This window comes from Coregonus lavaretus (assembly GCF_964263955.1).
Source record: "Coregonus lavaretus genome assembly, contig: HAP1_SCAFFOLD_6592, whole genome shotgun sequence".
NCBI classification, from domain to species: domain Eukaryota; kingdom Metazoa; phylum Chordata; class Actinopteri; order Salmoniformes; family Salmonidae; genus Coregonus; species Coregonus lavaretus.
Genome location: NW_028163789.1, coordinates 1 through 24,549, shown reverse-complemented (window position 1 = coordinate 24,549; position 24,549 = coordinate 1). Strand labels below are relative to the sequence as shown.

The following is a 24,549-nucleotide window of genomic DNA, read 5'->3' as shown; positions in this document are numbered from 1 at the left end:
AATGTAGTGTATCTCATGGTCTATCTATCTAATAATGTAGTGTGTCTCATGGTCTATCTAATAATGTAGTGTATCTCATGGTCTATCTATCTAATAATGTAGTGTATCTCATGGTCTATCTAATAATGTAGTGTATCTCATGGTCTATCTATCTAATAATGTAGTGTGTCTCATGGTCTATCTAATAATGTAGTGTATCTCATGGTCTATCTATCTAATAATGTAGTGTATCTCATGGTCTATCTATCTAATAATGTAGTGTATCTCATGGTCTATCTATCTAATAATGTAGTGTATCTCATGGTCTATCTATCTAATAATGTAGTGCATCTCATGGTCTATCTATCTAATAATGTAGTGTATCTCGTGGTCTATCTAATAATGTAGTGTATCTCATGGTCTATCTAATAATGTAGTGTATCTCATGGTCTATCTATCTAATAATGTAGTGTATCTCATGGTCTATCTAATAATGTAGTGTATCTCATGGTCTATCTAATAATGTAGTGTATCTCATGGTCTATCTATCTAATAATGTAGTGCATCTCATGGTCTATCTATCTAATAATGTAGTGCATCTCATGGTCTATCTATCTAATAATGTAGTGTGTCTCATGGTCTATCTAATAATGTAGTGTATCTCATGGTCTATCTATCTAATAATGTAGTGTATCTCATGGTCTATCTAATAATGTAGTGTATCTCATGGTCTATCTATCTAATAATGTAGTGTGTCTCATGGTCTATCTAATAATGTAGTGTATCTCATGGTCTATCTATCTAATAATGTAGTGTATCTCATGGTCTATCTATCTAATAATGTAGTGTATCTCATGGTCTATCTATCTAATAATGTAGTGTATCTCATGGTCTATCTATCTAATAATGTAGTGCATCTCATGGTCTATCTATCTAATAATGTAGTGTATCTCGTGGTCTATCTAATAATGTAGTGTATCTCATGGTCTATCTAATAATGTAATGTATCTCATGGTCTATCTATCTAATAATGTAGTGTATCTCATGGTCTATCTAATAATGTAGTGTATCTCATGGTCTATCTAATAATGTAGTGTATCTCATGGTCTATCTATCTAATAATGTAGTGTATCTCATGGTCTATCTATCTAATAATGTAGTGTATCTCATGGTCTGTCTAATAATGTAGTGTATCTCATGGTCTATCTAATAATGTAGTGTATCTCATGGTCTATCTAATGATGTAGTGCATCTCATGGTCTATCTATCTAATAATGTAGTGCATCTCATGGTCTATCTATCTAATAATGTAGTGCATCTCATGGTCTATCTATCTAATAATGTAGTGCATCTCATGGTCTATCTAATAATGTAGTGTATCTCATGGTCTATCTATCTAATAATGTAGTGTATCTCATGGTCTATCTAATAATGTAGTGTATCTCATGGTCTATCTATCTAATAATGTAGTGTATCTCATGGTCTATCTAATAATGTAGTGTATATACAGTAATCACAAGATAATAAATAAATAAATGCCATTTACTAGACGCTTCTATCCAAAGCGACTTAGTTATGCGTGAATAAATTTTACGTATGTGCGGCCCCTAGCGGGAATCCAACCCACGACCACTGTTACTATAGTTCTATCTCACCTCGTTAACGGCAGTCACAGAGTAGGCGTGGCCCTTCACAAGGCCCGTCACTGTACGGGTCTCAAAGCGAGCAGGAACCAGGGACTGGGGAATGGAATAGACAACAACACATGAATCACATAGCTGGTCCTCACTATACCAGCCACAACAGCATCCGCTGAGAGGCCATTCCTTACTATACCAGCCACAACAGCATCCGCTGAGAGGCCATTTCTGTCATTTCCTGAGCTGAAACGGATAAGACATACAATCTAAACTGGACTTTGTTTTTAAGTAAACATCAGAGCCAGTGTTTATCTACAGTAGCGCCGTCTACTATTATTACATTACATGTCTATTGTGGAAGTATACACTCACCGGACAGTTTATTAGGTACACCACCCCGTTCACAAAAATGTAGGTTAAGATTTTAGGTTTTAGGTTTAATTTTATCCGCACCAAAGAAAAGAAGTGAAAGACAAAACAGTCCAGATAAAAACTGGTATAAACGGTGTGGTGGTGGGGTTGGAAACCCATAAGGGCTGATATATGAAAACCACACCACATATATAAATAAAAAAAAATAAGTTTCTTCAATCAGTTAAACAGCATATTAATTATAATGTACATGATATACTCAGTATACAAGAAAAAACATGTTTGATTATGTGAGAGTGTGTGGGTTAGGCTACATGGAGGGGATTATTGGGTAGTTTGGTTCATCAGGCTGACCCCCAGTCTTCATGGAGGAGATTACTGAGTAGTTTGGTTCATCAGGCTGACCCCCAGTCTTCATGGAGGAGATTACTGAGTAGTTTGGTTCATCAGGCTGACCCCCAGTCTTCATGGAGGAGATTACTGGGTAGTTTGGTTCATCAGGCTGACCCCCAGTCTCCATGGAGGAGATTACTGAGTAGTTTGGTTCATCAGGCTGACCCCCAGTCTCCATGGAGGAGATTACTGAGTAGTTTGGTTCATCAGGCTGACCCCCAGTCTTCGCTTGAAGATATTGAGGGATGATGATGTTTTGGCAATGTGAAGATAAGAATTCTGATAGAGAATTGACTATGTGCAGCAGTGGGGAGGGTGACGGTTATCACAGTGTCTTTCCTCCCGAGTGGGGCAGTGGTCTAAGGCACTGCATCGCAGTGCTAGCTGTGCCACTAGAGATCCTGGTTCGAATCCAGGCTCTGTCGTAGCCGGCCTCGACCGGGAGACCCATGGGGCGGCGCACAGTTGGCCCAGCGTCGTCCAGGGTAGGGGAGGGAATGGCCGGCAGGGATGTAGCTCAGTTGGTAGAGCATGGTGTTTGCAACGCCAGGGTTGTGGGTTCGATTCCCACGGGGGGCCAGTATGAAAAATTAAAAAAATAATGTATGCACTCTGGATAAGAGCGCCTGCTAAATGACTAAAATGTAAAAATGTAAATATAGATGGATTTCAGAATTAACCTGGAAGAATCCATTGAAGGGTTTAGGTAAACTGTCTGGGAGGTATTTGTAGATGAAAGTGCATAATTGGTGTACATTAATGTCGTAAATAGACAAGATATTGAGTTTCTTAAACAAAGGTGCAGATGTAGCCAGGAGGTGGCTAGTCTTGTCTAGTAGGAGGCATATGTACTGGCCCAGACAATATTACAGTAAATGAGTTATGGGTAAGTTAAGCTATAGTATAGAGTTAGGTTCGCTCCTACAGACAGTGAGTCACGTGGCCGTGGCTTGCTATATAAAGCAGGCAGCCAGGCATTCAGTTACTGTTTTGATTGAACGTTAGAATGGGCAAAACGAGTGACCAGAGCGACTTTGAGCGTGGTATGATGAACTATTGGATATCAGAGCGGCGGTAACTCACCAGCACTACCAGCACTACCAGCATTACGACCAGGAACACGACTTTCCCGAAGCGGATCCTTTGTTCGCACCCTCCAGGGCAATTGAACTGATTCCAGAGGCCGACCCAAAACAACGCCGGAGGAGAGGTACTCGGCGCGGTCTTCTAGTCCGACTTAGGAGGCGTGCACACCACCCACCGCTTCCGAGTATATTACTCGCTAATGTTCAGTCTCTGGATAATAAAGTTGACGAGCTCAGGGCGAGGGTTCCTTACCAGAGAGATATCAGGGATTGTAACATCCTCTGTTTCACGGAAACATGGCTCTCTCGGGATATACTGTCCAAGTCAGTCCAGCCAGTTGGGTTCTCTGTTCATCGTGCAGACGGGAATAAATATCTATCCGGGAAGCTGAAGGGCGGAGGTGTATGTTTTATGATTAACGACTCATGGTGTAATTGTAGTAACATACAGGAACTCGAGTCCTTCTGTTCACCCGACCCAGAATACCTCACAATCAAATGCCGACCGTATTTTCTCCCAAGATAATTTTATTCGGTTATAGTCACGGCCGTGTATATCCCCCCTCAAGCCGATACCACAACGGCCCACAACGAACTTCAATGGACTTTATGCAAACTGGAAACCACATATCCTGAGGCTGCATTTATTGTTGCTGGGGATTTTAACAAAGCAAATTTGAGGAAAAGGCTGCCGAAGTTTTATCAACTGTAGTACTCGCGCTGCTAAAACACTCGACCACTGCTACTCCAACATCCGGGATGCATACAAGGCCCTCCCCCGCCCTCCTTTCGGCAAATCTGACCACGACTCCATTTTGCTCCTCCCTTCCTATAGGCAGAAACTCAAACAGGAAGTACCCGTGCTAAGGACAATTCAACGCTGGTCTGACCAATCAGAATCCACGCTTCAAGATTGTTTTGAACACGCGGACTGGGATATGTTCCGGGTAGCTTCAGAGAATAATATTGACACATATACTGATACGGTGACTGAGTTTATCAGGAAGATAAAGAGAATGACACAAATACTAATTTTCACAAAGTCTGCTGCCTCAGTTTTGATGATGGCAATTTGCATGTACTCCAGAATGTCATGAAGAGTGATCAGATGAATCGCAATTAATTGCAAAGTCCCTCTTTGCCATGAAAATGAACTTAATCCCCCAAAAACATTTCCACTGCATTTCCGCCCTGCCACAAAATGACCAGCTGCCATCATGTCAGTGATTCTCTCATTAACACAGGTGAGAGTGTTGACGAGGACAAGGCTGGAGATCACTCTGTCATGCTGATTGAGTTAGAATAACAGACTGGAAGCTTTAAAAGGAGGGTGGTGCTTGAAATCATTGTTCTTCCTCTGTTAACCATGGTTACCTGCAAGGAAACACGTGCCGTCATTATTGCTTTGCACAAAAATGGCTTCACAGGCAATGATATTGCTGCTAGTAAGATTGCACCTAAATCAACCATTTATCGGATTATCAAGAACTTCAAGGAGAGAGGTTCAATTGTTGTGAAGAAGGCGTCAGGGTGCCCAAAAAAGTCAAGCAAGCGCCAGGACCGTCTCCTAAAGTTGATTCAGCTGCGGGATCGGGGCACCACTAGTGCAGAACTTGCTCAGGAATGGCAGCAGGCAGGTGTGAGTGCATCTGCACGCACAGTGAGGCGAAGACTTTTGGAGGATGGCATGCTGTCAAGAAGGGCAGCAAAGAAGCCACTTGTCTCCAGGAAAAACATCAGGGACAGACTGATATTCTGCAAAAAGGTACAGTGAATGGACTGCTGATGACTGGGGTAAATCATATCATTTTCTCTGATGAATCCCCTTTCCGATTGTTTGGGGCATCCGGAAAACACCTTGTCCTGAGAAGACAAGGTGAGCGCTACCATCAGTCCTGTGTCATGCCAACAGTAAAGCATCCTGAGACCATTCATGTTTGGGGTTGCTTCTCAGCCAAGGGAGTGGGCTCACTCACAATTTTGCCTAAGAACACAGCCATGAATAAAGAATGGTACCAACACATCCTCCGAGAGAAACTTCTCCTAACCATCCAAGAACAGTTTGGTGCATCCAGCATGATGGAGCACCTTGCCATAAGGCAAAAGTGAGAACTAAGTGGCTCGGGGAACAAAACATCGACATTTTGGGTTCCGTGGCCAGGAAACTCAAGAGGCGGGTGGACAAACAAAAACCCACAAATTCTGACAAACTCCAAGCATTGATTATGCAAGAATAGGCTGCCATCAGTCAGGATGTGGCCCAGAAGTTAATTAACAGCATGCCAGGGCGGATTGCAGAGGTCTTGAAAAAGAAGTGTCAACACCGCAAATATTGATTCTTTGCATAAACTTAATGTAATTGTCAATAAAAGCCTTTGACACTTATGGAATGCTTGTAATTATACTTCAGTATACCATAGTAACATCTGACATAAATATCTCCAATACTTGTGTAATTCTCAAAACGTTTGACCACAACTGTATAGGAGATGTTGTACCTGTGACTACTAAAACCAACCCTAACCAGAAACCGTGGATAGATGGCAGCATTCGCGCAAAACTGAAAGCGCAAACCACCACATTTAACCATGGCAAGGTGACTGGGATATGGCCGAATACAAACAGTGTAGCTACTCTGAAAGCAGTGTAGTTATTCCCTCCGCAAGGCAAAAGGTAAATATAGGGACAAAGTGGAGTCGCTAAACAAGTTCTCCGCTTTGAGGATAACACAGGGCCACCGACGGGGCTTTGAGGATAACACAGGGCCACCGACGGGGCTTTGAGGATAACACAGGGCCACCGACGCGGCTTTGAGGATAACACAGGGCCACCGACGGGGCTTTGAGGATAACACAGGGCCACCAACGGGGCTTTGAGGATAACACAGGGCCACCGACGGGGCTTTGAGGATAACACAGGGCCACCGACGGGGCTTTGAGGATAACACAGGGCCACCGACGGGGCTTTGAGGATAACACAGGGCCACCGACGGGGCTTTGAGGATAACACAGTGCCACCGACGCGGCCAGCTACCAAGGGCCCGCTTTGAGGATAACACAGTGCCACCGACGCGGCCCACCACCAAGGGCCCGCTTTGAGGATAACACAGGGCCACCGACGCGGCTTTGAGGATAACACAGGGCCACCGACGGGGCTTTGAGGATAACACAGGGCCACCGACGGGGCTTTGAGGATAACACAGGGCCACCGACGGGGATTTGAGGATAACACAGGGCCACCAACGGGGCTTTGAGGATAACACAGGGCCACCGACGGGGCTTTGAGGATAACACAGGGCCACCGACGGGGCTTTGAGGATAACACAGGGCCACCGACGGGGCTTTGAGGATAACACAGGGCCACCGACGGGGCTTTGAGGATAACACAGTGCCACCGACGCGGCCAGCTACCAAGGGCCCGCTTTGAGGATAACACAGTGCCACCGACGCGGCCCACTACCAAGGGCCCGCTTTGAGGATAACACAGGGCCACCGACGCGGCTTTGAGGATAACACAGGGCCACCGACGGGGCTTTGAGGATAACACAGGGCCACCGACGGGGCTTTGAGGATAACACAGTGCCACCGACGGGGCTTTGAGGATAACACAGGGCCACCGACGGGGCTTTGAGGATAACACAGGGCCACCGACGCGGCTTTGAGGATAACACAGGGCCACCGACGGGGCTTTGAGGATAACACAGGGCCACCGACGGGGCTTTGAGGATAACACAGGGCCACCGACGGGGCTTTGAGGATAACACAGGGCCACCGACGGGGCTTTGAGGATAACACAGGGCCACCGACGGGGCTTTGAGGATAACACAGGGCCACCGACGGGGCTTTGAGGATAACACAGTGCCACCGACGCGGCCAGCTACCAAGGGCCCGCTTTGAGGATAACACAGTGCCACCGACGCGGCCCACCACCAAGGGCCCGCTTTGAGGATAACACAGGGCCACCGACGGGGCTTTGAGGATAACACAAGGCCACCGACGGGGCTTTGAGGATAACACAGGGCCACCGACGGGGCTTTGAGGATAACACAGTGCCACCGACGCGGCTTTGAGGATAACACAGTGCCACCGACGCGGCCCACTACCAAGGGCCCGCTTTGAGGATAACACAGTGCCACCGACGCGGCCCACTACCAAGGGCCCGCTTTGAGGATAACACAGGGCCACCGACGCGGCCAGCTACCAAGGACTGTGCGCTCTCCTTCTCCATGGCCGACGTGAGTAAGACATTTAAGTGTGTTAACCCTCGCAAGAACGGCCCAGGCGGCATCCCTAACGTGTCCTCAGAGCATGCGCAGACCAGCTGGCTGGAGTGTTTATGGACATATTAAATCTCTCCCTATCCCAGTCTGCTGTCCCCACATGCTTCCAGATGGCCACCATTGTCCCTGTACCCAAGAAAGCAAAGGTAACTGAACTAAATGACTTTCGCCCCGTAGCACTCACCTCTGTCATCATGAAGTGCTTTGAGAGGCTAGTCAAGGATCATATCACGCCTACCTTACCTGCCACACTAGACCCACTTCAATTTGCTTACCGCCCCAATAGATCCACAGACGATGCAATCGCCATCACACTGCACACTGCCCTATCCCATCTGGACAAGAGGAATACCTATGTAAGGATGCTGTTCATTGACTATAGCTCAGCATTCAACACCATAGTACCCTCCAAGCTCATCATTAAGCTCGAGGCCCTGGGTCTGAACCCCGCCCTGTGCAACTGGGTCCTGGACTTCCTGACGGGCCGCCCCCAGGTGGTGAAGGTAGGAAACAACACCTCCACTTCGCTGATCCTTAACACTAGGGCCCCACAAGGGTGCGTGCTCAGCCCCCTTTTGTATTCCCTGTTCACCCATGACTGCGTGGCCAAGTAGGCCTCCAACTCAATCATCAAGTTTGTAGACGACACAACAGTAGTAGGCTTGATTACCAACAATGACGAGACCGCCTACAGGGAGGAGGTGAGGGCTCTGGGAGTGTGGTGCCAGGAAAATAACCTCTCACTCAACATCAACAAAACAAAGGAGCTGATCGTGGACTTCAGGAAACAGCAGAGGGAGCACCCCCCTATTCACATCGACGGGATCGCAGTGGAGAAGGTGGAAAGCTTCAAGTTCCTTGGCGTACACTTCACTGACAAACTGAAATCGTCCACCCACGCAGACAGTGTGGTGAAGAAGGAGCAACAGTGCCTCTTCAACCTCAGGAGGCTGAAGAAATTTGGCTTGGCACCTAAAACCCTCACACACTTTTAAAGATGCACAATTTAGAGCATCTTGTTGGGCTGTTTCACCGCCTGGTATGGCAACTACACCGCCCGCAACAGCAGGGCTCTCCAGAGGGTGGTACGGTCTGCCCAACGCATCACTGGGGGCAAACTACCCGCCCTCCAGGACACCTACAGCACCCGATGTCACAGGAAGGCCAAAAAGATCATCAAGGATATCAACTACCCGAGCCACTGCCTGTTCACCCCGCTATCATCCAGAAGGCGAGGTCAGTACAGGTGCATCAAAGCTGGGACCGAGAGACTGAAAAACTGCTTCTATCTCAAGGCCATCAGACTGTTAAATAGCCATCACTAGCACATTAGAGGCTGCTGCCTATATACATTGACTAGAAATCACTGGCCACTTTAATAAATGGAACACTAGCCACTTTAATCATGTTTACATATCTTGCATTACTCATCTCATATGTATATACTGTATTCCATACTATTCTACTGTATCTTAGTCTATGCCACTCTGACATTGCTCGTCCATATATTTATTTATATATTCTTAATTCCATTGCTTTACTTAGATTTGTGTGTATTGGGTATATGTTGTGAAATTGTTAGATATTACTGCACTGTCAGAGCTAGAAACACAGGAATTTCGCTACACCCGCAATAACATCTGCTAAAAACGTGTATGTGACCAATAAGATTTGATTTGAAAGACCAGGGAGGTTTTCCAATGCCTCACAAATAAGGGCACCTATTGGTAGATGCCAATAGGCGTGGTGAAGTTATTAATTACACTTTGGATGGTGTATCAATACACCCAATCACTACAAAGATACAGGCGTCCTTCCTAACTCAGTTGCCAGAGAGGAAGGAAACCTCTCAGGGATTTCACCATGAGGCCAATGGTGATTTTAAACCAGTTACAGAGTTAAATGGTTGTGACAGCAGAAAACTCAGGATGGATCAAAAACATTGCAGTTACTCCATAATACTAACCTAATTGACAGAGTGAAGAGAAGGAAGTCTGTACAGAAGAACAATATTCCAAAACATGTATCCTGTTTCCTGTTTGCAACAAGGCACTAAAGTAATACTGCAAAATGTGGCAAAGAAATACAAAGCATTATGTTTGGGCTCTTGGAGGGTTGGAGCCCCCCTGCTGGCTTTGCATCTCAGTACTCTACTTGTCCACGACCCACATGCTGGTCCTCTGTAGCTCAGTTGGTAGAGCATGACCCATGCAGCTTTAAAAAGACAGCCTCAATGGTGCTGCCTGTTCTGTCACAGACTCCATCATGTCACAGATACAACGATTTAGCCACACAACACAAACTCTATGGGATCAATTGTTTCGGTTGTGACATTTTGCAGTTCTGACTTATTTTGGACTTTAAATAATCCCCATAGCTACCACATGGCTGGTTGAGGTCCAGCACGACACGTCACTGAGTACCACTCTTCATATTTTCAAGCATGGTGGTGGCTGCATCATGTTATGGGTGTGCTTGTCATCGGCAAGGACCAGGGAGTTTTTTACGATTAAAAAACTGAAATAGAGCTAAGCACAGGCAAAATCCTAGAGGAAGACCTGGTTCAGTCTGCTTTCCACCAGACACTGGGAGACAAATCCACGTTTCAGCAGGACAATAACCTAAAACGCCAATTATACACTGGAGTTACTTACCAAGATGACACTGAATGTTCCTGAGTACCCTAGTTACAGTTTTGACTTAAATTGGCTTGAAAATCTATTGCAAGATTTGAAAATTGCTGTCTAGCAATGATCAAAAACCAACTTGACAGAGTTTGAAGAATTCTGAAAAGAATAATGGGCAAATATTGCACAATCCAGGTTCGCAAAGCTCTTAGAGACTTACCCAGAAAGACTCACAGCTGTAATCGCTGCCAAAGGTGATTCTAACATGTATTGACTCAGGGGATTGATTATTTATCTAATCAAAATATAATTATTAGTGTTTTATTTTCCATAAAACATTTTCTTTGAATTTTTCTTTCACTTTGACATCACAGAGTATTTTGTGTAGATAGTTTGTCAAACCTATAGTTTTGAAATCGCTCTTGCATTTACTGAGATCCTCCATAGGTCAGGGTTTCGTCCCAGATAAATGCAGACACCATCCGTTTTCTTCAAGAGTCACTTGAAAGCAATCACGATACATTTTTAATAAAAGTTTTGTTTACTTAGTGGTGGCCATCGAGGGTAGTTGATCATTGATATAGCACTGGATGCAGTTTGTTAATCTTATGAAATAGCTGGAGTTTTTTTTAGGGGGGGAGTGGGGGCAGTTCCCACTATTCTTGTATTTTGTACATGTTTTTATTGGACAGGACAGTGAGTAGAGGGGGCAGGAAAGAGAGAAGACAGCTGTGGCCGTGTCCGAACTCTGGCTACTTACTAAATCTGCATACTGTATACTACTCATACTATTTAGAACGTACTGTATACTACTCATACTATTTAGAACGTACTGTATACTACTCATACTATTTAGAACGTACTGTATACTACTCATACTATTTAGAACGTACTGTATACTACTCATACTATTTAGAACGTACTGTATACTACTCATACTATTTAGAACGTACTGTATACTACTCATACTATTTAGAACGTACTGTTTAGTAAAAAACGAATGCTGTAAGCAACAAATATCAGCATCCTAGGCTTCTCCTACTGAGAATGCTTCATCTAATGCGCAATTGCGTTGATTCCTGCCATTGGTTAATTTTGGTACAACGTGTCCCCTCAGCTGATTATCAGCTATTGTCAGACATACGTGGGTCTCAAAATAAAATTATCTTCCTCAATAGTATGCAATTCTACTAGATGAAAAGCCAAAATGAGTATGACATCTTGGCATTTAAAGCATACTGCATTTTAGAAATCTCACATACTATGAAACATTATTTGTTTGCATTCCCAAAATGCCTACCATTTAGAACGCAAGCATGAGTATTCGGACATGGCCATTGTGTCAATTAGGCAGTGGGACAGATTTGTACCCACACCGACACGGTACATATGTGCACTGAGTACGGAGAAGGCAGCACTAACCCCCGGCTAGACCGAGAGAGACAGGCCACATAGTAATAAGTTTTACATTGACTGAAATGGCTCTTAGGTCTGGTGACAGGTCAGGTGACGGGTCAGGTGACAGGTCTGGTGACGGGTCAGGTGACGGGTCTGGTGACAGGTCAGGTGACGGGTCAGGTGACAGGTCTGGTGACAGGTCAGGTGACGGGTCAGGTGACAGGTCAGGTGACGGGTCAGGTGACGGGTCAGGTGACGGGTCTGGTGACAGGTCTGGTGACAGGTCAGGTGACGGGTCTGGTGACGGGTCAGGTGACGGGTCAGGTGACGGGTCTGGTGACGGGTCAGGTGACGGGTCTGGTGACAGGTCAGGTGACAGGTCTGGTGACGGGTCTGGTGACGGGTCAGGTGACGGGTCTGGTGACGGGTCAGGTGACGGGTCTGGTGACGGGTCAGGTGACGGGTCAGGTGACGGGTCTGGTGACGGGTCTGGTGACGGGTCAGGTGACGGGTCAGGTGACGGGTCTGGTGACAGGTCAGGTGACAGGTCTGGTGACGGGTCAGGTGACGGGTCAGGTGACAGGTCAGGTGACGGGTCAGGTGACGGGTCTGGTGACAGGTCAGGTGACAGGTCTGGTGACGGGTCAGGTGACGGGTCAGGTGACAGGTCAGGTGACGGGTCAGGTGACGGGTCAGGTGACGGGTCAGGTGACAGGTCTGGTGACAGGTCTGGTGACAGGTCAGGTGACGGGTCTGGTGACGGGTCAGGTGACGGGTCAGGTGACGGGTCTGGTGACGGGTCAGGTGACGGGTCTGGTGACGGGTCAGGTGACGGGTCTGGTGACGGGTCAGGTGACGGGTCAGGTGACGGGTCTGGTGACGGGTCAGGTGACGGGTCTGGTGACGGGTCAGGTGACGGGTCAGGTGACAGGTCTGGTGACGGGTCAGGTGACGGGTCTGGTGACGGGTCAGGTGACGGGTCAGGTGACGGGTCTGGTGACGGGTCAGGTGACGGGTCTGGTGACGGGTCAGGTGACGGGTCAGGTGACGGGTCTGGTGACGGGTCTGGTGACGGGTCAGGTGACGGGTCTGGTGACGGGTCTGGTGACGGGTCTGGTGACGGGTCAGGTGACGGGTCAGGTGACGGGTCTGGTGACGGGTCAGGTGACGGGTCTGGTGACGGGTCAGGTGACGGGTCAGGTGACGGGTCTGGTGACGGGTCTGGTGACGGGTCAGGTGACGGGTCAGGTGACGGGTCTGGTGACAGGTCAGGTGACGGGTCAGGTGACAGATCTGGTGACAGGTCAGGTGACGGGTCAGGTGACGGGTCAGGTGACGGGTCAGGTGACGGGTCTGGTGACGGGTCAGGTGACGGGTCAGGTGACGGGTCTGGTGACGGGTCTGGTGACGGGTCAGGTGACGGGTCAGGTGACGGGTCTGGTGACGGGTCAGGTGACGGGTCAGGTGACGGGTCAGGTGACGGGTCTGGTGACGGGTCAGGTGACGGGTCAGGTGATGGTTCAGAATCATAAATGAAGAGAGAGGCTCCCTGATGGGCTGCTCTATTGACGTGAGTCTCTTCAATTACGGTTTGTGAGACCGGTTGAAGTAAGGGATCACGCTCCTAAGGTCAGAGACTCACGTCGATAGAGCAGCCCATCATAGAGCCACTCTCCAGGGCCTTCTTCATGATCTTGTACAGCTCCTTGGGCGCCTCCTTCATCTCATAGAACTCTGTCACTCCCCCGGTGAAGTCTTCCATGGCCTCCGTGGTGTTGCCTCCCTTCAGGGCCTCATAGGAACCGTGAAGCCTGGGGAGGGGGGGTGGAAGAGTGAGGGTTAGGGTCGTGGTTTGGGAAACCCTGATGTAGACTATAGTCTGATCTATCTAGACTTGTATAGGGTTAGGGTAAAGGTTAACTACTTGGTGTAGGGTTAGGGTAAAGGTTACCTACTTGGTGTAGGGTTGGGGTAAAGGTTAAGAGCGTCTGCTAAATGACGTTAATGTGCCCTTGAGCAAGGCACTTAACCCTAATTGCTCCTGTAAGTCGCTCTGGATAAGAGCGTCTGCTAAATGACTAAAATGTAAATGTAAATGGTGTAGGGTTGGGGTAAAGGTTACCTACTTGGTGTAGGGTTGGGGTTAGGGTTACCTACTTGGTGTAGGGTTAGGGTTACCTACTTGGTGTAGGGTTAGGGTTAGGGTTACCTACTTGGTGTAGGGTTAGGGTTACCTACTTGGTGTAGGGTTAGGGTTACCTACCTGGTGTAGGGTTAGGGTAAAGGTTACCTACTTGGTGTAGGGTTAGGGTTAGGGTTACCTACTTGGTGTAGGGTTGGGGTTAGGGTTACCTACTTGGTGTAGGGTTAGGGTTATGGTTACCTACTTGGTGTAGGGTTGTGGTTAGGGTTACCTACTTGGTGTAGGGTTGGGGTTAGGGTTATCTACTTGGTGTAGGGTTAGGGTTACCTACTTGGTGTAGGGTTGGGGTTAGGGTTACCTACTTGGTGTAGGGTTAGGGTTGCCTACTTGGTGTAGAGTTGGGGTTAGGGTTACCTACTTGGTGTAGGGTTGGGGTTAGGGTTACCTACTTGGTGTAGGGTTAGGGTTACCTACTTGGTGTAGGGTTGGGGTTAGGGTTACCTACTTGGTGTAGAGTTGGGGTTAGGGTTACCTACTTGGTGTAGAGTTGGAGTTAGGGTTACCTACTTGGTGTAGAGTTGGGGTTAGGGTTACCTACTTGGTGTAGGGTTGGGGTTAGGGTTACCTACTTGGTGTAGGGTTAGGGTTACCTACTTGGTGTAGGGTTGGGGTTAGGGTTACCTACTTGGTGTAGAGTTGGGGTTAGGGTTACCTACTTGGTGTAGAGTTGGAGTTAGGGTTACCTACTTGGTGTAGGGTTGGGGTTAGGGTTATCTACTTGGTGTAGGGTTAGGGTTAGTGGTACGTACTTGGTATAGGGTTAGTGGTACATGCTTGGTGTAGGGTTAGGGTTAGTGGTACGTACTTGGTGTAGGGTTAGGGTTAGGGGTACGTACTTGGTGTAGTGTTAGGGGTACATACTTGGCGTAGTGTTAGAGTTAGTGGTACATACTTGGTGTAGGGTTAGGGTTAGTGGTACATACTTGGCGTAGGCCTTCTCCAGAAGGGCACTCCAGAATTCGTTTCTCTCTGCAGACTTGGTGAACACCAGCTGGTTGTTGAGGGTGGGGATGCGGTCGTCAATAACAACGTCAACCCAGTCGCCATAGCGCCAGAACTGGAGGAGAAAGAGTTGTCCCATGCAATACATGGTTGAGGATTTGACAAAAGTTGATAATGTGTTTCAATCAGGGTTGGGGTTGATTCCATTTCAATTCACCCATTTCAGGAAGTAAACTGAAATTCCTATCCTACTTTTAAGGAAATTAAATGAGGAAAACTGGAATTTTGAATAAGTTTAATTCCTGAACTGACTGAATTGAAATGGCACAGACCCTTGCCGTGATTGCAGTGGAACATAGTCATTGACATTAGTGTAATAATGAGAGTTGTTTTGACCCATTTAACTGGTAAACTCATTCTAGTTCTGTGGTTTTGATTGGTTGGTTCTGACCTGGAAGTGGAAGAGTCCACAATATCCCTCGGAGTAGCTCTGTTCCTGAGGAACGACCCGGAAGAGAAGCTTCTCATTCAGGGTCAGACAGGCTATAGCAGCCAGCAGCCAGCAGTCACCTAGGAAACACACAGTCAGACAGGCTATAGCAGCCAGCAGTCACCTAGGAAACACACAGTCAGACAGGCTATAGCAGCCAGCAGTCACCTAGGAAACACACAGTCAGACAGGCTATAGCAGCAAGCAGCCAGCAGTCACCTATGAAACACACTGTTACTTATCTACAGACACACACACCAAGAAACACACAGTCAGAAAGACACACACATACATTGAGTGTACAAAACATTAAGAACACCTGCTCTTTCCATGATATAGACTGACCAGGTGAATCCAGGTGAAAGCTATTGATGTCACCTGTTAAGTCCACTTCAGTCAGTGTAGATGAAGGGAGGAGACAGGTTAAAGAAGGATTTTTAAGCCTTGAGACAATTGAGACATGGATTGTGTATGTGTGCCATTCAGAGGGTGAATGGGAAAAACTTAAGTGCCTTTGAACAGGGTATGGTAGTAGGTGCCAGGCACATTGGTTTGTGTCAAGAACTGGAACGCTGCTGGGTTTTTCACGCTCAACAGTTTCCCGTGTGTATCAAGAACGGTCCACCACCCAAAGGACATCCAGCCAACTTGACACAACTGTGGGAAGCATTGGAGTCAACATTGGCCAGCATCCCTGTGGAACACTTGACAACTTGTAGAGTCCATGTCCCGATGAATTGAGGCTGTTCTGAGGGCAAAAGGGGGTGCAACTCAATATTAGGAAGGTGTTCCTAATGTTTTGTACAATCAGTGTACACACACACACACACACACACACACAGACACACAAACCAAGGAACACACAGTCATTCAACAGGCTCAATGGGAAGTTGGTTTCATTCACTATTGTTACTGGTAAATGTACACAACATGTAAAACTATTGTTTTATCTAACCCCTGGCCGTGAATGGTTGGAGTTGATGGACGGGAGCCCCACTGTTATGTAACTATTGAGTGGTGACCATCTTTGTTTTCTCCAGATGGGACTTGATAGCGAGAGGCCATGCTGACGTGCCTGGTGCCCAAATGGATGACGTGTGGTATGTCACGCAGCTGAGAGTCCAGTGGAGACGAATGGATTGGGTTCAGTCAGTGGTCCTGATGAGCCATTCCCGGGCCAGTCAGTGGTCCTGATGAGCCATTCCCGGGCTAGTCAGTGGTCCTGATGGATTGGGTCCAGTCAGTGGTCCTGATGAGCCATTCCCGGGCCAGTCAGTGGTCCTGATGGATTGGGTCCAGTCAGTGGTCCTGATGAGCCATTCCCGGGCCAGTCAGTGGTCCTGATGGATTGGGTCCAGTCAGTGGTCCTGATGGATTGGGTCCAGTCAGTGGTCCTGATGGATTGGGTCCAGTCAGTGGTCCTGATGAGCCATTCCCGGGCTAGTTTATGATGGATTGGGGCCAGTCAGTGGTCCTGATGGATTGGGTCCAGTCAGTGGTCCTGATGGATTGGGTCCAGTGGTCCTGATGGATTGGGTCCAGTCAGTGGTCCTGATGGATTGGGTCCAGTCAGTGGTCCTGATGAGCCATTCCCGGGCCAGTCAGTGGTCCTGATGAGCCATTCCCGGGCCAGTCAGTGGTCCTGATGAGCCATTCCCGGGCCAGTCAGTGGTCCTGATGAGCCATTCCCGGGCCAGTCAGTGGTCCTGATGAACCATTCCCGGGCTAGTTTATGCTGGCTAGATGGCAACAGCAGCAGCATGGCGCTAGTTAAAACTTGTAAAAGAAAGTGATGTTTATTTTCGATTGGGCGAGGGAGAAATACCTTGTAATATTGGTCACCATGACATGCCAATTAGCTAACGTAACGGCACGCTGGTGTGAATGACCAGAACAATAGTGTTGTATCGAGGTGCTTTCCACTAGGCAGCAGTATCGAGGTGTTTCCCACAAGGCAGCAGTATTGATGTGTTTCCCACTAGGCAGCAGTATCGAGGTGTTTCCCACAAGGCAGCAGTATCGAGGTGCTTCCCACAAGACAGCAGTATCGAGGTGCTTCCCACAAGGCAGCAGTATCGAGGTGCTTCCCACTAGGCAGCAGTATCGAGGTGCTTCCCACTAGGCAGCAGTATCGATGTGTTTCCCACTAGGCAGCAGTATCGATGTGTTTCCCACAAGGCAGCAGTATCGATGTGTTTCCCACAAGGCAGCAGTATTGATGTGTTTCCCACTAGGCAGCAGTATCGATGTGTTTCCCACTAGGCAGCAGTATTGATGTGTTTCCCACAAGGCAGCAGTATCGATGTGTTTCCCACTAGGCAGCAGTATCGATGTGTTTCCCACTAGGCAGCAGTATCGAGGTGTTTCCCACTAGGCAGCAGTATCGAGGTGCTTCCCACAAGGCAGCAGTATCGAGGTGCTTCCCACAAGGTAGCAGTATCGAGGTGCTTCCCACTGGTGCTTCCCACTAGGCAGCAGTATCGAGGTGCTTCCCACTGCTGTTTCCCACAAGGCAGCAGTATCGATGTGTTTCCCACTAGGCAGCAGTATCGAGGTGTTTCCCACAAGGCAGCAGTATCGATGTGTTTCCCACTAGGCAGCAGTATCGAGGTGTTTCCCACAAGGCAGCAGTATCGATGTGTTTCCCACAAGGCAGCAGTATCGATGTGTTTCCCACTAGGCAGCAGTATCGAGGTGTTTCCCACAAGGCAGCAGTATCGATGTGTTTCCCACAAGGCAGCAGTATCGATGTGTTTCCCACAAGGCAGCAGTATCACATGTCCCTGTCGGTAGCTACGTGACTAATTTGTTCCATCCCCTTATCATATTTCCAGTAGGATAGCAGCCTACATGATAAATAACCTATATAATATTGATAGTAACCATCTGGATGGCACCGTGATACTGTCTACTGCCCAATGGGGAGAGTTTGGCTGTAAGCCGGTAGCCCAACGCCACAGGGCGCAGAGTGTCCTTCGCTCGGTCTTGCTGTTCTGCAGGAGAGGGAAGTAGCTAGATAGTGTAGCCAATATCAGGCCAGTAAGGAGAGGGAAGTAGCTAGATAGTGTAGCCAATATCAGGCCAGGGTGACAGCTAAAGCACATGTATTGTAGTGATTTTCACACAAAAAAATGTATAACTACGGCATTAACATCTACATAAAAAAAAGGAACAGTTACACTGATAAAAACGGAATGATTCTCAACACTCTCCCAAGTCCCAACTTCGGCAGACACATTTCAAATTCTCGATGAAGTTTCTAACCACTAGCTAGCTGGGAAGGGCTCATCAGGATGACTGACAGACCTGACTGAACCCAATCCGTTCATCCCCACCAGGTCCCCACTTAACTCTCGCTGTGCGACATACGTCATCAATTTTGGGCACCAGGCGTGTCTGCATTAGCCTCTCCCGTCTTTGATATCTGAAAATACTGATGCAATATTTACTCCAATATCTTTGTGTTGTTGAGGAATAGTCCCACAGTCTCTCACTGCTGACCTCGGTGTTTTCTGGTTGTCACTCCACACCTGTGTGTAGGCTGTGCCCAGTCAGGGAGTTAACCATTGAACAATGTCAGTTATGAGCGTTTAGAATATTTTTGTCCCAGCCTGCATGGACCTTTGTCCCTCATGGTCCCTTTATACAGACACTGGATGGACGAACAGCTCAACAATGAGAAGTGCTGCTAGCTGGAATCCCTTCCACAGAGCCAGTACAATGTAGAGAGGCCACTGGCAGAGAGGCCAGCCGTGAGGCTCACAGGGGGAGAGCTGGGATGTTTTCTCCCCTGAAGAGACAGGTTACCAGAGGGGTATAGTATAGAGTATGATCAAGGAGTTAGCCATATTTTTTTGAAAGATAAGCTTGAAATGGGCTTGGTCTAATTGATTCAACAACCAAAAACACACATCTAAGTTCAGCCTTTTTAATGACTAACTCATTGATCCTACTTTGTAGTATCCCCTTCAGGGTTATCATGGTACATAAAACCTCCTACCCCTACCGACTCATCAGTCAATACATCATACACCTGACCCCTCCTCAGTATCAGTCAATACATCACATACACCTGACCCCTCCTCAGTATCAGTCAATACATCACATACACCTGACCTCTCCTCAGCATCAGTCAATACATCATATAAACCTGACCCCTCCTCAGCATCAGTCAATACATCATACTGGTGTGGTGCAATGTAGTGTAGTGTGGTGAGGTGCAGTGTGGTGAGAAGAGGTGCAGTGTGGTGTGGTGAGGTGAGGTGCAGTGTAGTGAGAAGAGGTGCAGTGAGGAGCAGTGCGGTGCGGTGTGGTGAGGTGAGGTGTAGTGAGGTGTAGTGAGGTGTAGTGAGGTGCAGTGCGGTGCGGTGTGGTGAGGTGAGGTGCAGTGTAGTGAGGTGAGGTGAGATGCAGTGTAGTGAGGTGAGGTGAGGTGCAGTGTGGTGAGGTGAGGTGTGGTGTGGTGTGGTGAGGTGAGGTGTGGTGTGGTGTGGTGAGGTGTAGTGAGGTGTAGTGAGGTGCAGTGCGGTGCGGTGTGGTGAGGTGAGGTGCAGTGTAGTGAGGTGAGGTGAGGTGCAGTGTGGTGTGGTGAGGTGTAGTGAGGTGTAGTGAGGTGCAGTGCGGTGCGGTGTGGTGAGGTGCAGTGTAGTGTGGTGAGGTGAGGTGCAGTGTAGTGTGGTGAGGTGAGGTGAGGTGAGGTGAGGTGAGGTGTGGTGTGGTGTAGTGAGGTGAGGTGCAGTGTGGTGAGTTGACGTGTAGTGTGGTGAGGTGCAGTGTGGTGAGTTGACGTGTAGTGTGGTGAGGTGCAGTGCAGTGTGGTGAGAAGAGGTGCAGTGAGGTGTAGTGTGGTGTAGAGAGGTGTAGTGTGGTGTAGAGAGGTGTAGTGTGGTGTAGTGTAGTGTGTAGTGGGAAGGGTAAGGGGATACCTAGTCAGTTGTACAACTGAATGCATTCAACCAAAATGTGTCTTCCACGTTTAACCTAACCCCTCTGAATCAGAGAGGTGCGGGGGGCTGCCGTAATCGACATCAACATGGGGTGGGGTGGTGTGGGGTGGTGTGGGGTGGTGTGGGGTGGTGTGGTGTGGTGTGGGGTGGTGTGGGGTGGTGTGGTGTAGGGTGGTGTCGGGTGGTGTGGTGTGGTGTAAAATTGTTTATTTACCAAGATCTCCCTGGCAAATGTCTGTCCTGCTGGCGCCGCCCACAATGAACTGAGGGTTCTCACAGATCTCCTGAAGACAGAAACATGGATATACATGGATCACTGCTGTAATGGGAAAAACACCAGAACAGAAACACACAGAAACATGGATATACATGGATCACTGCTGTAATGGAAAAACACCATAACAGAAACACACAGAAACATGGATATACATGGATCACTGCTGTAATGGGAAAAACACCAGAACAGAAACACACAGAAACATGGATATACATGGATCACTGCTGTAATGGGAAAACACCAGAACAGAAACACACAGAAACATGGATATACATGGATCACTGCTGTAATGGGAAAAACACCAGAACAGAAACACACAGAAAAAATAGTGATGGGGAAGAAATCCATACAGTTACGCATTACAATATTACTATTGGACGATATTATATCAATATTTGACTGCAAGTATCGATTTGTAAAGAAATAAATAATAATAATAATAATAATAATAATAATAATAATAATAATATACACTACCGTTCAAAAGTTTGGGGTCACTTAGAAATGTCCTTGTTTTCCATGAAAACATACATGAAATGAGTTTGAATAGGAAATATAGCAAAATGAATAGGAAATTGGGGCTGCAGGTAGCTTAGTGGTTAAGAGCGTTGTGCTAGTAACCGAAAGATTGCTGGTTCTAATCCCCGAGCCGACTAGGTGAAAAATCTGTCGATGTGCCCTTGAGCAAGGCACTTAACCCTAATTGCTCCTGTAAGTCGCTCTGGATAAGAGTGTCTGCTAAAATGTTTTTAAAAAGTAAAATGAAATGTAGTCATTAACAAGGTTAGAAATAATGATTTTTAATTGAAATAATAATTGTGTCCTTCAAACTTTGCTTTCGTCAAAGAATCCTCCATTTGCAGCAATTACAGCCTTGCAGACCTTTGGCATTCTAGTTGTCAATGTGTTGAGGTAATCTGAAGAGATTTCACCCCATGCTTCCTGAAGCACCTCCCACAAGTTGGATTGGCTTGATGGGCACTTCTTACGTACCATACGGTCAAGCTGCTCCCACAACAGCTCAATAGGGTTGAGATCCGGTGACTGTGCTGGCCACTCCATTATAGACAGAATAACAGCTGACTGCTTCTTCCCTAAACAGTTATTGCATAGTTTGGAGCTGTGCTTTGGGTCATTGTCCTGTTGTAGGAGAAAATTGGCTCCAATCAAGCGCCGTCCACAGGGTATGGCATGGCGTTGCAAAATGGAGTGATAGCCTTCCTTCTTCAAGATCCCTTTTACCCTGTACAAATCTCCCACTTTACCACCACCAAAGCACCCACAGACCATCACATTGCCTCCACCATGCTTGACAGATGGCATCAAGCACTCCTCCAGCATCTTTTCATTTGGTCTGCGTCTCACAAATGTTCTTCTTTGTGATCCGAACACCTCAAACTTCGATTCGTCTGTCCATAAAAAAAAATTCCAATCTTCCTCTGTCCAGTGTCTGTGTTCTTTTGCCCATCTTAATCTTTTATTTTGATTGGCCAGTCTGAGATACGGCTTTTCTTTGCAACTCTGCCTAGAAGGTCAGCATCCCGGAGTCGCCTCTTCACTGTTGACGTTGAGACTGGTGTTTTGCGGGTACTATTTAATGAAGCTGCCAGTTGAGGACCTGTGAGGCGTCTGTTTCTCAAACTAGACACTCTAATGTATTTGTCCTCTTGCTCAGTTGTGCACCGGGGCCTCCCACTCCTCTTTCTATTCTGGTTAGAGCCAGTTTGCGCTCTTCTGTGAAGGGAGAAGTACACAGCGTTGTACAAGATCTTCAGTCTCGCATGGAATAGCCTTCATTTCTCAGAACAAGAATAGACTGACGAGTTTCTTTGTTTCTGGCCATTTTGATCCTGTAATCGAACCCACAATTGCTGATGCTCCAGATACTCAACTAGTCTCAAGAAGGCCAGTTTTATTGCTTCTTTAATCAGCACATTATTCCATTAAAAATCAGCTGTTTCCAGCTACAATAGCCATTTACAACATTAACAATGTCTACACTGTATTTCTGATCAATTTGATGTTATTTTAATGGACAAATACATTTATTTCGGAAACAAGGACATTTCTAAGTGACCCCAAACTTTTGAACGGTAGTATATATATATATACACACATTAAGTACACCAAACATTAGGAACACCTTCCTAAAATTGAGTTGCCCCCCCCCCCCCCCTTTTGCCATCAGAACAGCCTCAATTCATTGGGGCATGGACTCTACAAGGTGTCAAAAGTGTTCCACAGGGATGCTGGCCCATGTTGACTCCAATGCTTCCCACAGTTGTGTCAAGTTGGCTGGATGCTCTTTGGGTGGTGGACCATTCTTGATACACACAGGAAACTGTTGAGCATGAAAGACCCAGCAGCATTGCAGTTCTTGACACCAACCAGTGCGCCTGGCACCTACTACGATACCCCGTTCAAAGACACTTACATTTTTTTGTCTTGCCCATTCACCCTCTGAATGGCACACATACACAATCCATGTCTCAATTGTCTCAAGGCTTAAACATCCTTCTTTAACCTGTCTCCTCCCCTTCATCTACACTGATTGAAGTGGATTTAACAAGTGACATCAATAAGGGATCATAGCTTTCACCTGGATTCACCTGATCAGTCTATGTCATGGAAAGAGCAGGTGTTCTTAATGTTTTGTGCCCTCAGTGTATAATAATATTGTTATTATTATTATTTTGCTAGTGTAGGTAACCGCGGGAAAATAAAAATAATTCTATAGCTTGTTCTCCATCTTCTTTTTAAATAGTGAGACAACATGTTTTCAGCACTTTTATTTCCCTGACCAATCAACACTCATTTTCTCATGCTCTCTGTCATCTCTCTGCAACAGACATATAGTGAGCAATATGTTTGGATCATCAAATCGCAATAAAATTGCAGTATATATAGAATCGTGAGAATCGCATTACATATCGTATCGGCACCTAAGTATGGTGGTAATATCGTATGGTGAGGTCCCTGGCATCCCCTACAAACAAATGGATAAACCATAGTTCACCAATTCATAGCTTCACATCAACCTTGCCAGGGATTTTAAATAATCAGCTACTCCCCCCCAGCCCACCCCCCCCGCCCCCGTTCTTTAACCATATGATTCATAACCATTTCTAACCATTCTGACAGTTGCATGTTTCAAGCAGCCATAACAACCATGATTCCATCCCATAATGAATGGTGATAAGTACCTCAGAGGTCCTTAGATTTCTCTGTTCAGTACTTAGCTGAACATGTAGATCCAGATAAGATTCCACAAAATGTTTGCCATCATGAATCCCTTTCAAACATCCTGAAACGTCCTTGTTGTTGACTCGGTATTGTAGATATCATCCCACCTCCCACATGCGTGTCCATTCCATCCCCTCTGTACTGAATCATCCTCCTCTCCTGTATGTCCACCCTGCTCCCCCCCTCCTACCTTGGGTCTCTTCCAGACGATGTTCTTGACCTTGTTGGACTTGTGTCCCAGCTCCTTGTACCCCAGGGACTCCACGGAGGCAGGGAAGGTGTCATCCTCAAACAGGCACTTCTTGGTGAGGCACTCCTGTTTCAGCGTGGCAAAGTCCTGTCCGCTGAAGCGTAGGGGCTTGCTGAGGGAACCTTCTCCGTCTCTTCTCTCTCTCTCCCGGATCAACCGGTCGCAGAAAAAGCCAGATGGTGTATAGGGCATTTTGGAATTTTTTTTTTAACTGGCTTTTGCCACTTCCACTAATGTCTTACAAGCCTAAAAAACTTGGCATAAATCCAACAGGCTTATCTCTGATTGGCTGTGTCTTTGTATGACGTCCCCCTTTCCCTCTTGGTCACGGAGTAGACTTGAAAGGCGTGCCGGGCGAAAAATACATTGACTCAACATGCATTCACATTCACATTCAAAATTCACATCCACACACAAAGGTTGTC

General features: G+C 47.0%; 1 protein-coding gene across 1 annotated transcript in view; it reads right to left on the bottom strand.

Moving 5' to 3' along the window:
* Positions 1 to 24,316, bottom strand: part of LOC311117777 (calpain-3-like) — a gene marked incomplete at both ends in the record, with an annotated part of 30,601 nt that extends 6,285 nt beyond the window's left edge. Inside the window, 6 exons of the mRNA XM_084192691.1 lie at positions 1,635 to 1,718; positions 13,416 to 13,584; positions 14,900 to 15,033; positions 15,370 to 15,488; positions 20,569 to 20,638; positions 24,065 to 24,316. Coding sequence (XP_084048817.1) covers positions 1,635 to 1,718; positions 13,416 to 13,584; positions 14,900 to 15,033; positions 15,370 to 15,488; positions 20,569 to 20,638; positions 24,065 to 24,316 — 828 coding nt within the window. The remainder of the gene's footprint in view (positions 1 to 1,634; positions 1,719 to 13,415; positions 13,585 to 14,899; positions 15,034 to 15,369; positions 15,489 to 20,568; positions 20,639 to 24,064) is intronic.
* Between the last annotated feature and the right edge of the window lie 233 nt (positions 24,317 to 24,549).